Source organism: Poecilia reticulata, chromosome 2, assembly GCF_904066995.2.
Source record: "Poecilia reticulata chromosome 2, P_reticulata-male-v2, whole genome shotgun sequence".
Taxonomy (NCBI): domain Eukaryota; kingdom Metazoa; phylum Chordata; class Actinopteri; order Cyprinodontiformes; family Poeciliidae; genus Poecilia; species Poecilia reticulata.
In genome coordinates, this window is record NC_088831.1 from 13,993,698 (window position 1) to 14,007,413 (window position 13,716).

Here is a 13,716-nt window from a genome sequence, read left to right on the forward strand (position 1 = left end):
TTATTTAAGTATCTATTTATTCACATTTATTATCTTTAAAATGATCACAGCACAAACAAAAAGCTTTGCTGCACAAACGTTTGATACCATATTAGATTTGAGGAAGACTAAGGTGGAGGGGCAGCAAACTTTGTCAAATCAAGATAGGAATAAAAGAAAGTTTCCCCTTCCAGTCCAGGGTGACACGGCTGACTCCTCAATGCTGCCCCTTTAAGTTTGCACTACGCCATATTTTCCTGCAGGTTTACTTTCACTTTTACCCTCGGAACGGCGCAGCTGATTTTCTACCTTCAAGCCTCTATCTGAAGGTAACATAACCAGTTTTAATGCTTTACTTGTTCAAATCAGTTGTGAAGAGTTCAGCTCCCGCATTAACAGGTGATCTCTGCAGACATCACTGTAACGGCCTGCCAGAAACGGGGAGCTCGATAATAAGAAGGGACTGTTACTCCTGTCCGCCATGATGGTTGAGCAGAGTTAGAGTTCAGCGCCAGAGTTACTTGCTGGTCAGCAGATGAAAAGAGAGACATTGTTCTTCGTGTGGAGCTTCTCCAAGCAGGTGTTACAGATTTTTCTGTAATACCTGTCCAGCCTCCGGAGGACCGGAGAGGAGCCGCTGTTCTCCCCGCTGTCTGACGCACTTAAACCGGACAGAGTTCTAACGGACAGCCGCTGGAGAGCAGCTCTGACTCTCCGGTTCTTTTTATTTATGCTACAAGTTATTAATGACGGCTGAAGGTGAGAAGCTGCTGGAGATTTTTTTCTATTATTATGAGACAACCTGTAAACTTTAATAAACACGCTGTAAAAAAGGCGCAGCTGCGTCAATCCGCAAACAGGAAAAACGTCATATATACCGTATTTGAAAAGTCCTGATACATTTATTCTCTAAAGGGAATAAAGAGTGTTTTTAAAATGATAAAAAGAAGGGAAAATAACATCTATAGAGGGCGACAGAAAGCCAATTAATCTAGCTAATCAATAAGGTTCTTATTAAATTAATTATTCTGCTGCTCAACTTTATTCTTCAGTGACTCCATGTTTTATAAACTGTACCGTTTATACAACATTGTTATGTCTCTATGACTTTTTCTGGAACATTTTTGAAACAAACGTAAATTTATTTATAAAGCACATTAAAAGCAACTATTAACTGCACCATGGTGCTTTGCAGTGTTTTTATTTCTAATGTTTGGAAATGTTGGTGTTCAAGAATAATCTTAACGTTACAGAAAATAAGCACAAAAGTAATAACAAAACGTTTTGTCAGTACAATAAGAAAAAAGAGAATGCCTGAAATAATTAAATTTCACAGATTTATTCCACCTTAAAATGTCTAAAATCACACACGTGTGTCAGATCAACGTACAGGCGCCCCCTGGTGGCAGCAAGGTGCTGCAGCTCTGTTGGTTCTGATTGGTTATTTTCTTCATAATTTCTCTGGTTGAATCGATGCTGATTGGATAATTGTTTCCTGCTGATATGACGGTTCATGTCGGCCCACTCAGAAAGAGGCTGAACAAGTTTAACTCAAGTGAAACGTGAACAAGAAGGCGACCTTTGGTCTCTAATAAAAACATAAAAGTCCTGCTGAAGTTTCCTAGAGAGAAGAAGTTCTGGAAATATGGGCCTAAAACGGAATCATCTGGAATAATGTTTATTATAACCCAGATCCAGCTCTATGGAAACAGAACCCCATCCTAACCGAAGCATGGAGGTGGAAGTGTCATGGTTTGGGAACGTTCTGCTACAGCAGACCCTGTTCAGCTCAGAATTAGAGATTCCTATCATGCATCAGGAAAATGCATGATATTCAACTGAAGCTGAATAAAAACATGACGATGACCCAAAGTGCACCAGGAAATCCACAGAGGAGTGGCTGAGCCATAAAAGGCCTAGTCAAAGTCCACTGATATGCTGTGGGGTATCTGGAGGGTATCTGAACCATTCTTCAGTCAGGGAACAGTTTGTATTTCAGTTTCTCCTGCAATGATTAAAACGATGAAGAGATAATCCTGTTGCAATAAGCAATAAATTAGTTAATCAAATGATACATTAAAACAAACTCAGTTTCCAGTTGAGTGATTTATTGTTTTTTCTTTCTCTTTCTATTAAAACAAAAACAGGATGATAAAAGTATTAAGTGTGGTGTTTTAGTCTAAACTAGCCATTTTTAAGTATTCATTTTATTTGTTTGTTTTTGATGATTTGTTTATTTATTTGCAACATATAAAATATCTTCCAGTTCCAGTGTTAAATGTTCATTAGAATTTAAAGTTTATTGATCTTGGAGAACATGCTCTCACTGCAAAACACATCAAGTATTTTTGGTTAGTTTGTAGTGAAAATATGTTACTTAAAGGTAACTTTTGCAGTAAATATGAGCTTAATATTGACTAAAAAGTACTTATTGCATTCATTTCTGCTCCCATATTATCAGTGAAATAATCTACCAGAATAATTACTTTTTTAAGGATATTAAGGATTTATTGATTTAAAACGAGCTCATATTTCTTGTAGAAAAGTTACTTGTAAATTAGTTTTGTCTTAATTCAAAAGTACTAAGATATTTGCATATATTTTTCACCTGACATCAGATGTAGCAGATGTAGAAAATTACTGCCAGTGAATCTGAATATTAACTTTAATTTTGTTTATGTGTAGCTGTCAGGTTTAATCAGTGTGTGCTGATGTTTCAGATGAAGGTAGACGGAGTGTGAGCTGAGCAGGATGGATCAGGTTGAGGACGGAGAGGACGCAGTCCGTCCCTCTAAGAGGTGAGGTCACCGTCTGAGTCTTCTCCATGTCAGAGCTCAGCACTCTCATCACAAACCATTTTTATTCCCAGGAAACAACCAGAACCAGAGACTGGATCTGGACCGAGCTGCGAGTCCCTGTGCAGTGACATGTCAAAGGGTCGGCTCATTAATTTTAAACAGAACCAGCCTCCTAGAAAGAGGTGAGCTGTCTCTAGATGTTAGGACAGTCAAATGTGATCAAGTTTAAAACCATTAAAGTAAAAAGCTCTTTTTAGAAAAATGTTTAATCATCTGATGTTTTACCTGAAGTGGTAAAAGCTGAGCAAGAAGAACTTTCCTGACAACAGGAAGTAGGCTAACAGAACCCAAAAAGCAAGCTTTAAAGAAATTCTATCAGGATGTCTGCATCCTTAAAAAATCTTAAATCAATGTATATAAAATATGAACTTAACGTTTTATAACAATATTTTATGGTATTATTTTTCTTTTAGATGACAGTATGGCTGCAACTGTGTGTCACAGCAATTATAGCCCCACAAGCACAAATAGCCTTAAAATGTCCTAAATTCATTAAAAATATAATTTGGCCTTAAATATGTTAATCACGGGAATTAAATTCTGTCATGGCAGGACTATTTAATTTCATATTTTCTATGTTTATTATTTTATTCTCATGGGGTTTTACTGTCAGAAAGTAGCACACAGACATCTTCATTGTGTTTGGTGACTTGAGGTGCTTGTTGCTACTGCTAGTTAGCTGCTAATAACCCCTTGTTAGCTAGGTTTTTTTTGTTTACATCTATCATTGTATCACCAACCTATGTGCTACATGCATTCTGTGAAAAAAAAAACTTGGCAAGACGAAATGGAACAAGAACATAATTCCAAGAGTTAAGCATGGTGTTGGTAGTATGATGGTCTGGAATGCTTTACAGCTGGAGGAACCATGAGTCTCTCCAGCAGGAAATTCTGAAGGTGACCTGATGGAGAACACCACCATATGATTGGCTTAGAAAGACAAACAAAATGAAGGCTATGAAGTGGCCTAGTCAAAGTTGAAACATTTCTGTGAAGCAAAGAGGGATCATTTTTAATGCTAAATCTTACTGATTCATCTGGCAAACATCTCCTGCTGTCCTCACAACATCAAGCCACATGTTTTCACAGGAAGCAACCTGGACCAGAACCAGAACCTGGATCCCTACACAGTGACTCATCAAAGGGTCGGCTCATTGATTTTAAGGGGTGAGTTGTTTCTAATCATCTAAGGTTGTTTTATTTTAATTCAGGAGAATATCAAACCATAAAGGATTTGAACATGTCGAAGTTTCAACTTTTAGAAGAGCATTTTATTTCTACCACAAAAGTTTTACAGTTTCAGAATAACATTGATCATAAAAGCCATGCTTTTATGATCAACAAGAACTATCCCTTCTATGGATAGTTCTTGTTTTTTTATTCCCAGTATCCGCAGCGTCTCCTCACAGCAGTTAGGGATATTTCAGCATTCTGTGATAAATGTAGCTTTTGTTTTTATATTCTAATAGTTGTTTAGTAAAGTTGCTGGACCTGATCAGAAATTTCCTAAATGTTCTTTGTTATATGCCTCATATTTTTCATTGAAAATTATGTTTATTATGTTAATTATGTTAAAGCAGTGAAATCGAGAGAAATTTTAAGTTATGGGAAAAATGGATAAGTACAGTGGATCATGCAGGGTATTTCTCAGCTTTAGATAATTTGTAAAAATCTATTCTGGTTCTTCTATTCCATTTTCTTTTGAAATATTACTGATCTAAGTTTGTCCAAATAAAACAGAAAACTCATCTTTAGCATTTTGTTTTTAATATGTTGATCATGTAGATAGTAAGACTCCCTCACATATGTTTTCTGCTCAAATTTTTAAAAATGTGGTAAAAAAAAAGCAAACAAAAAAAACTGCCAGATAAATTGACTACGTCTGGAAAAGTTGGAAATTTGAAATGCAGAATTTGTCCATAAAGCATAAAGTAAAATATCGAGATGAGATTATTCAGTTATGTGAGTTAAAGACAGTTTTACTGGGAGCTACCAAGTATAACCAGTCAGCTGCAGCTGGACAGATATAGGAATTGGAGGGAAGCTTTAACTAGGACAACCTTAACCAGAGCTGAGATAAAGATAAGATAAGATAAACATTCAGTAAATATTCTTCCATACAGAAAGTAAAGTATGTAATTAATCATAGTTTGTATCATTTTAGAAAAACACAATATCTGCTAATTGTTCCTGGTTCCTCCACAGAGTGGACCAGCAGAGCTCAGAGGTTCCCACTGGTCCGACTGCCCCTGGGCTTCAAACCCCGCTGGACTCCACATTTATGGTCTGTACTTTGGTTATGTTCAGTCTTTGTAGACCAGAGAACCTTCAGTCTGCCCATCTGATGTTCTGATCCAGTCTAATGTGCTTCATCTTGTGTTGCTTTTCAGGAGGTGGAACAATACATGTTCACTTTTATGAAGGAACAGTTAAACAAGTTTAAAACATATCTGAGCCCATTTGGTTCAGAGTGTTTAGAGAGTCAGATGGAGGGTGAGGATGAGGAGCACAGGAAGAACAGAGAGCACTTACTTCACATGACTGTGAGCATCCTGAGGAAGTTGAATCAGGAGGAGCTGGCTACACGCCTGCTCAACAGTAAGTGATCATTTCACTCTGAACAATCATTTCTATCCAATGCGTGCATCATGAATCTAACAATACGGCTTTAACTTTAATCCTTAGCTTCTTCAACATGTACAGTGGTGTTGATCTTCTTAGATGGGTTTCTGTCTGGGAACAGTAAATAATTATTAGGTTTAAACATCTGAATGATTTTCAACATGATTGCTATGGAGAGATAATTGTATGTAATTATAAAGCTGAAAGAATTGGTGATGCATATCTATTTCTTTATCTCTATAAGGTTTATTAAAACTTCACCATATTTCCAGTTGCAACTATTTCACAATATTGTAACCACTCCAAAAGCTTTTAAGCTGCTTGATATCCATCCATCAGCTATCCATATATTAATGATATTAATATATCATTAATATTAATGATATTAATATATCATTAATATATGATATTAATATATCATTAATATATTAATATCATATCATTAATATCCTCATTAATGATATTTTAAAACAAAAATACTTCTTTCATACAACTCAGTTACACTACTATAAAGTTCTTGTCTACTATCAGACTGGTTGTGTTGCAAACTGGCCAAGAATGAACGAGAACAAAATTAATGATTTTAATAGTTTTACCTCTTACCTACTCTGACCAAGAGCTGACTGACTGATTGAAGCTGATTGAAGACAATGAGTAGCTGGTTGATTAGAAACTGGGTGCAGTTGTGAGGAAAAGCAAGTAAGCAATCTAATTACACAGAAATGAATGAATCCTGAAACCTAACCACCCAGAATCAAGACAGTACACAAATATCTTTGCCTTGGCTATTTTCTGTTGAACCAAAGAGTTGACAGAAGTGTGTTGAGTGATATTATTACACGCACGAGAGAAGAGTTACTAGTGATTTTAACTGCTCCTTTTTATTGTTATTTTAGGTTCTCCTGTCACCTGCCAAAGTAATCTTAAAGCAAAGATGAAGAAAACATTTCAGCAGATCTTTGAAGGGGTTCCTAAAGCTGGAAAATCGATGCATTTGAGTCAGATCTACACAGAGCTCCACATCACAGAGGGAGGGACTGGAGAGGTCAATGATGAACACGAGGTCAGACAGATTGAAACAGCATCCAGGAAACCATACAGACCAGAAATGGCTATAAAACTAGAAGACCTCTTTAAGGCCGCACCAGGCAGCGATTGGCCAATCAGAACAGTAATGACCATGGGAGTAGCTGGCATTGGGAAAACACTGTTAACACAGAAGTTCACTCTGGACTGGGCTGAAAGCAAAACCAACCAGAACATCCAGTTCATATTTCCATTCACCTTCAGAGAGCTGAATGTCCTGAAAGAGAAAAAGTTCAGCTTGGTGGAACTGATTCATCACTTCTTTACTGAAACCAAAGGAATCAGCAGCTTTGAACAGTTCCAGGTTCTGTTCATCTTTGATGGCTTGGATGAGAGTCGACTTAGTCTGGACTTCAACAACAAGGAGATCCTGACTGATGCTACAGAGTCCAGCTCAGTGGATGTTCTGCTGACAAACCTCATCAGGGGGAAACTGCTTCCCTCTGCTCTCCTCTGGATAACCACACGACCTGCAGCAGCCAATCAGATCCCTCCTCAGTGTGTTGGCATGGTGACAGAGATTAGAGGGTTCACCAACTCACAGAAGGAGGAGTACTTCAAGAAGAGATTCAAAGATGAGGAGCAGGCCAACAGAATCATCTCCCACATCAAGACATCACGAAGCCTCCACATCATGTGCCGCATCCCAGTTTTCTGCTGGATCACTGCTACAGTTCTGGAGGATATGTTGGAAACCACAGAAGGAGGAAAACTGCCTAAGACCCTGACTGAGATGTATATCCACTTCCTGGTGGTTCAGACCAAAGTGAAGAAGGTCAAGTATGATGGAGGATCTGGAACAGATCCACTCTGGAGTCCAGACAACAAGAAGATGATTGAGTCTCTGGGAAAACTGGCTTTTGATCAGCTGCAGAAAGGAAATGTGATATTCTATGGATCTGATCTTAAATATTGTGACATCGATCTCAGAGCAGCCTCAGTGTACTCAGGAGTGTTCACACAGATCTTTAGAGAGGAGAGAGGGCTGTACCAGGACAAGGTGTTCTGCTTCGTCCATCTGAGTGTTCAGGAGTTTCTGGCTGCTCTTCATGTTCATCTGACTTTCATCAACTCTGGTGTCAATCTTCTTGAAGAAAATCAGACATTTCTCCAAAAATCTAAAAGAAAACATGAAAAACATCAGTTCTTCCAGAGTGCAGTAGACATGGCCTTAAAAAGTCCCAATGGCCACCTGGACTTGTTCCTCCGCTTCTTCCTGGGTCTTTCTCTCCAGACTAATCAGACTCTCTTGAAGGACCTGTTGACACAAGAAGAGCCCAGCACAGAAACTACTGACGAAGCAGTCAAATACATAAAGAGGAAGATGAGTGAGAAGTTTGCTGCTGACAAAATCATCAATCTTTTCGACTGCCTAAGTGAAATGAATGATCTTGCCCTTGTAGAAGAAGTCCAAGAGTCTCTGAGTTCAGGAAGTCTCTCCACTGATAAGCTGTCTTCTGCCCAGTGGTCAGCTCTGGTCTTCATCTTGTTGTCGTCAGAAAAAGATCTGGATTTGTTTGACTTGAAGAAATTCATCAATTCAGATGAGGACTTTGCAAGGTTGCTACCAGTTCTCGAAGTGTCCAACAAAGCCCTGTGAGTATGAGACACTTTGTATTTATCCAGTAACAATAAACTGCTGAGTTGCATTTGGTGGAGAAGGTCAGGTGTTGAGAGTTTCTTCTCCTGCTGTGTGTTTTCTCAGATTAAGTGTCTGTAACCTTTCGCCAAGCACATGTGCGACCCTTTCCACAGTTCTAAGTTCTCAGTCTTCTCATTTGAGAGAGTTGGACTTGAGTAACAATGACCTGATGGATACGGGAGTAACGCTTTTATGTGGAGGACTCGGAAGTGAACAATGCACTCTAACGACTCTAAGGTAACCTTTCCTTGAACCAGTACATTTTTCCTTATGTATTTGTGTTAGTCTCTCAAAGTACAATTTTGAGGAGATCATATCTACTTGCACATGAAAGGGAACACATACAATTTAGTTGCAGGTTATTATTGAATAAGGTAATTTACATTTAAAAATTGGGAATTCCTTTGTGCTCTGAAGGACTTCACTGTCCATGTGGGTTTTTGTGTAGGTATGATCTGCAGGAATGGTTTTTCTGGTCTAAATCTTAGTGGTATTTTGTTTTTCAATTTGTTTGAGATGGTTTGTTCATAATAGGAAATATAATATAAAAGGGACAGAAAATTCAAACAGCACATGTTCAAGATCCAAAATGTAGATGTGGCTGTCAGGCAATATGCCCAGAAATTCATTGTTGCCAGTTGCAGCAACAGCTAAATAATCTGGAGGATGTCTGGAGACTCCTGGTGTACCAGATTGGTACCAAGTGGGCAGGAGGACTGTGCCTTACGTAGCTGCATTAGCAACATTTTGCATCTGGTTTTGAAAGGAAGCCTCAACCAAAAAGCAGATTTGGAAAGTACATGGTGACTTTCAGGGTGATCATGAAGAATATACTAGGTATTTATTTCTCCAGTTCACGCAGGCTTTAGAAACCTGGATAAGACTTATGAACATGTCTTTTGCAGCATTTTTTAGGGACTAGGGTGGCTTTGATTACTTATCTGGTCTGTCTGTAACTAAAACAAGAGCTGTGTCTTTACTTTTGGCACAACATTTAACTTGCTTCTTGTTCATGTTGGCTCCACCAGGGCTATCTTGTGATATTCATAGTTCAATTATCGGAATCTAGTCATGAGAAGGAAGATGTTTAGCTTTGTAACCTCGACCTGAAGATGTTATTCTGTTGTCATCTTCAAACTATGATTTTAATGTTTCACAAAAGTGGCCATGTGTCCACAGCATGATTATGGTAGACTGGGCTCCTTTGCCCCTTTTGGCTCTCCTGGCATTCCAGAATGAGATGTCTATGCTTTTGATTGAATTGTCTGGTTTTAGATAATTAAAAGCAAATCCTACAAGAATATGTTTAATGGCTCATTGCGTATCTGCAGGCTGTCAGGCTGTCTGATCACAGAGGAAGGCTGTGCTTCTCTGGCCTCAGCTCTGCGCTCCAACCCCTGCCATCTGAATGAGTTGGACTTGAGCTACAACCATCCAGGAGAGGAAGGGGTGAATAAGCTGACTGCACTGGATTCTTTCTGGAAACCGGAAAAACTGAGGTATGGTAAAGTTAACTGCAGCAATACCGATAGCTGGTTAAGGAGAGAAAGCTGCACTCACTTTACCAGCTGCTTGAGAAACATGTAATGTCCATGTTTGCTGCTGAAAGATACTGATGGTGTAACCCTCTTCTGTTCAGGGTGGAGCCTGCTGGTGCCAAGTGGTTGACACCAGGTCTGAAGAAGTGTAAGTGTGTTTTTATTTGATTCATGCCATCTTCAAGGTGTCAATAAATGATGACCAATAACTGTATCTGCAATGTGTTTGTATCAGATTCCTGTCAACTCACCATCGACACAAACACAGTGAACAGAAAGCTCCAGCTGTCTGAAGACAACAGGAAGGTTACTGGTGTGGATGAGGTCCAGTCTTACCCTGACCATGAAGAGAGATTTGATTACTGGCCCCAGGTTCTGTGCAAGGAAAGCCTTCCTGATCGCTGCTACTGGGAGGTTATTTGGAGTGGGAAGGTTGAGATCTCTGTGAGCTACAGTGGAGTCCAGCGTAAAGGAAGCAGTAATGACTGTGAGTTTGGATTCAACAACATGTCCTGGAGTCTGAGCTGCTCAGATGAGGGTCGTTATTCTGTCTGCCATGAGAACAAAAGGGAGTTTATCTCCTCCTGCTCATCTTCTGCTCCCTACCACAAAGTAGGAGTGTATGTGGACTACCCAGGTGGTACTCTGTCCTTCTACAGAGTTTCTTCTGAAATACCGATCCATCTCCATACCCTCAAGACAGAATTCACTCAACCCCTTTATCCTGGTTTTGGGTTCTGGACGGGATCTTCAGTCACTCTTTGTTAAGTAGAGTTTTGTCCTCATGGTGACAGAAAATCTCCAGATCAGTGGAGATTTTCTTTAATAAAACATTAAACATTTTATTATTTTCTTTAATAAAACATCTCCAGATCAACTCAACCAAATCATGTTTACACATGATTTGGTTGAGTTAAGAATGTAAAAAGAAATATTTTGCGTCATTCTAGATGAAACGGAAAAATGATGGTGAACAAATGGAAATTGTTTTCAGTCATCTTTGATGGAAAATTAACACTTATATTTAAATATTTATCATCATGTAAGTGGGGTGTGTTTGGGGCTTTATGGTGCATTCACACCATAAAGCGGACTAATTTCCTGATTAAAGCAGACTAATTTCCTGATTAGCCCGCTTTAATCAAACTCTGGTTCTTTTATAGAATCCAGTTTGTTTGCCGAGATATGAATGTGTAATCAAACTCTGAAGCAGACCAAAAAAGTGAAAGTGAACTCTGGTGCATTCAAATTCATATGTGAATGCCCAGTGGACCAGAGACTGCTCCAAAAGCAGGAAATGGACTGCAGTGCAGGGCGGTAAATACAACTAAAACAAATGCATTAGCCTAACACTAGCGGTAGAAATGTCATCGAGAAATCATACAACTCCTGAAATCTGACGCCACTCCGTTGTTTCCATTTGTGAGGAAGGAAGTTGTGATCAGTGTCTTCTTTGGAAGTTTCAGTGTATTTTCCTTCAGTAGTTCCTGGTGCAGCGCCACCACAGGCGAGGAGAGGAACAGATTTTTCAGTTTAGATTTAGTGTGAAAGTGAATCGGCGTCAGCTGAAAATGTAACAAATGTAAGTATGCTACAATGAAATGAGCTCAGTTTTTTTTATTGTGGTTTAAATTTGTTGTGGAGAAACTAAACAAACATTAAAAATGAAATGTGGTGAAATATGCTAATTTTGTTTTTATGCTGAAGTTGTGTTTTTCTATTTTAGTGGTAATCTGCCTTTCTGCTTTAATGAAACTGTTCCATGTGCTTGTATTTGTTTCTATACCACCAAATGCTACAATAACTCTAAAATAGTGAGTATTTATCAGCTGGAAACAAAGACGAGCCTGAGAAAGTCCACTGAGACTTTCTAAATACATTATTATACATGTGATTGTAAAGTTGTATCTACAACTAGAGCAGAATAAACACATTTTAATATTATCCAGCAAAAAATATATTTTTAAACGAAAACTATTTGAAAGTAAACTGTAGTTACTTTAACAAACATATTTATTGATATAGTAATTTTAACTGCATTTCACAGATGAAATAAAGAATTTCTCACAAACCTACCAGAGTCGTCAGATTCTTGAGATATTCTTATATTTGAGAAGATTTTGGCAATAACTTCAGTTTCATGCATTCTTTTTAGCAAGAAAAGAATGTATGAAACTCATAACGGAAATAGTGCAAAGCTGAAGAAACGGTAGCTTTTTCTTTATTTTCATGAAAATTTCTCATTCTTCCTCCCTGTTTATATTTCCAGCCTATTGTGCAGAATGTGATTTATTCACTGCTTCATAGATTTTCAGATTCCAGAAGAGCTTTTAACAGGCTGCAAACCTTTAAAGCTTCTGTCTGAAACTTACTGTCCAGACAAGTTACCTAACGTGCATGTTACTCATTAAAAAGCAGAACAACAACATTAACTGTATGTTGCACACTCGAACAAAATTGGTGTCGTGACATGCGGTGGTTGTAAATGTCCTTTACTTTCTTTTTTCTGAACATACAAACACGTTCATCGATCCGTGCGTTACACTCTTAACGGTTACATTTGCCATCTTTTTCTTCTTCTTCCTCTTCGAAACTTAGGACCCTTCTGACCCGAGGCTGCCCTAAGCGCCTGTTAGAAACTGATCACTGTCCAAACTTGTTTCACTCTCAGTCCGAATAGCTACCAACATACACGTGAATATTCCGCTAAACATGGACAATGAAACAGTGCTTTTTAATAAAACAAAACATTCATAAGAACAGATAATAGACTCATATTTTACTGGAAGAGGGGGGTTCCTTGATCCAAAGTCCTCAGCAACTGATCCCCCACATGTATGTAGTTTTAACTGCAGGCATTTTGCAAGAACATATTATAGATGTAGAGCTAAAGTTTAAGTGAATTATGAAAACATAATGCTGATGTCATCATTGTGAGGAAGCTGATTATTCATTCTTTAAAAAATTGAAATGAAAACAAAAGGGTGCAATAGAGGAAAAGTCAAGCATGAAAATCCACAACAAATATTCCAAATTTAATTTCTAAAGATATCAAGTTCTTCTTTACATTTTGCCTTCATTTAAACAGAAAACTGATTTTTGTATGCTAGTTCTTTGGGGAGATTTTGAAGATTATTGGCTTCAATGTTTGCTGAATTCATTCAGCTGCTCAGCAAATTTTCTGCATCTTTTTAAGGGAAAAGCACCAAACTGCCGTCAGCTTTAACCTGCAACCCGAGTTTTACTGTTCTTTACATTTTACTGTTCAGAGAAAACCTTCAACTCTTAGCTTCTGAAACATCATTTGATTTCTATCTCTCTAGATCTATGTTTGTATCCAGTTCAGCTAATATTTGATTCTTGCATGTAGGCCTGTTATAGAATGAATAAATTAATTTATTAGTCACTGAATAAACTCAGCTTTTCTTGTAAAAACAAATAAAGGAAAGCTTTTGATTTCATAACTGTTTCTTACTTGTCAAAGGGTCTGTAACTCTGCACTTTATCCACACTGAAAGTCTGTCCCAATTTTAATTAGTAGATCTATGCTATAAGACTAGATTTTCTTTGATGTTGTGCAAAAATAATTTAAAAAAATTCTGAGTCTGAGACAAAATCTGTCTCCATGTGAACTTGAGAAAGTAATTTTAGAGGCTGGAGTGGTGATCACTGTGGAAAGGTCCAAATTCCTCTGGGGTAGATTTTTTGGAAATGTGAATTATTTTTTTAAATGAAGAGATTTTTAAAAAAAATCAGCATGTGATAAATTACTACAACTACATATAGTGAATCTCAACCACAAAAAAACACATGCTCTCCTTTTTCACGTTATTTCACAATACATTTTGCTTTCAATTCCTGTTTTCTTTGCGCTGAACTTTCTTCATTTTCAGCATATTTATTCAGTTTTAGTAAATAGTCCCCACAATAACTGCTGTTGATTCCTTGTACTATAAAGTGCATATTTTCCTTAGCCAGCATCTAATGAATC

General features: G+C 37.8%; 1 protein-coding gene across 2 annotated transcripts; it reads left to right on the forward strand.

Annotated features, from left to right (window-relative positions):
- Positions 1–195: 195 nt before the first annotated feature.
- On the forward strand, positions 196–11,800 carry LOC103457741 (protein NLRC3-like). 2 transcript variants are annotated; one of them, XM_017309597.2, is made up of 12 exons: positions 209–308; positions 392–738; positions 2,700–2,777; positions 2,849–2,959; positions 3,927–4,004; positions 5,043–5,121; positions 5,228–5,435; positions 6,356–8,141; positions 8,251–8,424; positions 9,519–9,686; positions 9,827–9,873; positions 9,961–11,800. In XM_017309597.2, the coding sequence occupies exons 3-12, from the start codon at positions 2,731–2,733 to the stop codon at positions 10,491–10,493; spliced, it is 3,231 nt and encodes a 1,076-aa protein (XP_017165086.2). In that variant the 5' UTR covers positions 209–308; positions 392–738; positions 2,700–2,730; the 3' UTR covers positions 10,494–11,800. The 2 variants fall into 2 exon arrangements, with proteins under 2 accessions (XP_008396341.2, XP_017165086.2); XM_008398119.3 differs by lacking the exon at positions 392–738 and having other exon boundaries at positions 196–308.
- The last annotated feature ends 1,916 nt before the right edge of the window (positions 11,801–13,716 follow it).

Bases quoted from the DNA above. Each gene is read 5' to 3' on its own strand.
- LOC103457741 (XM_008398119.3), top strand. From the start codon at position 2,731: ATGGATCAGGTTGAGGACGGAGAGGACGCAGTCCGTCCCTCTAAGAG. The intron at 5,122-5,227 runs GTCTGTACTTTG...GTTGCTTTTCAG, and splicing joins CGCTGGACTCCACATTTATG to GAGGTGGAACAATACATGTT. The intron at 9,874-9,960 runs GTAAGTGTGTTT...TGTTTGTATCAG, and splicing joins GACACCAGGTCTGAAGAAGT to ATTCCTGTCAACTCACCATC.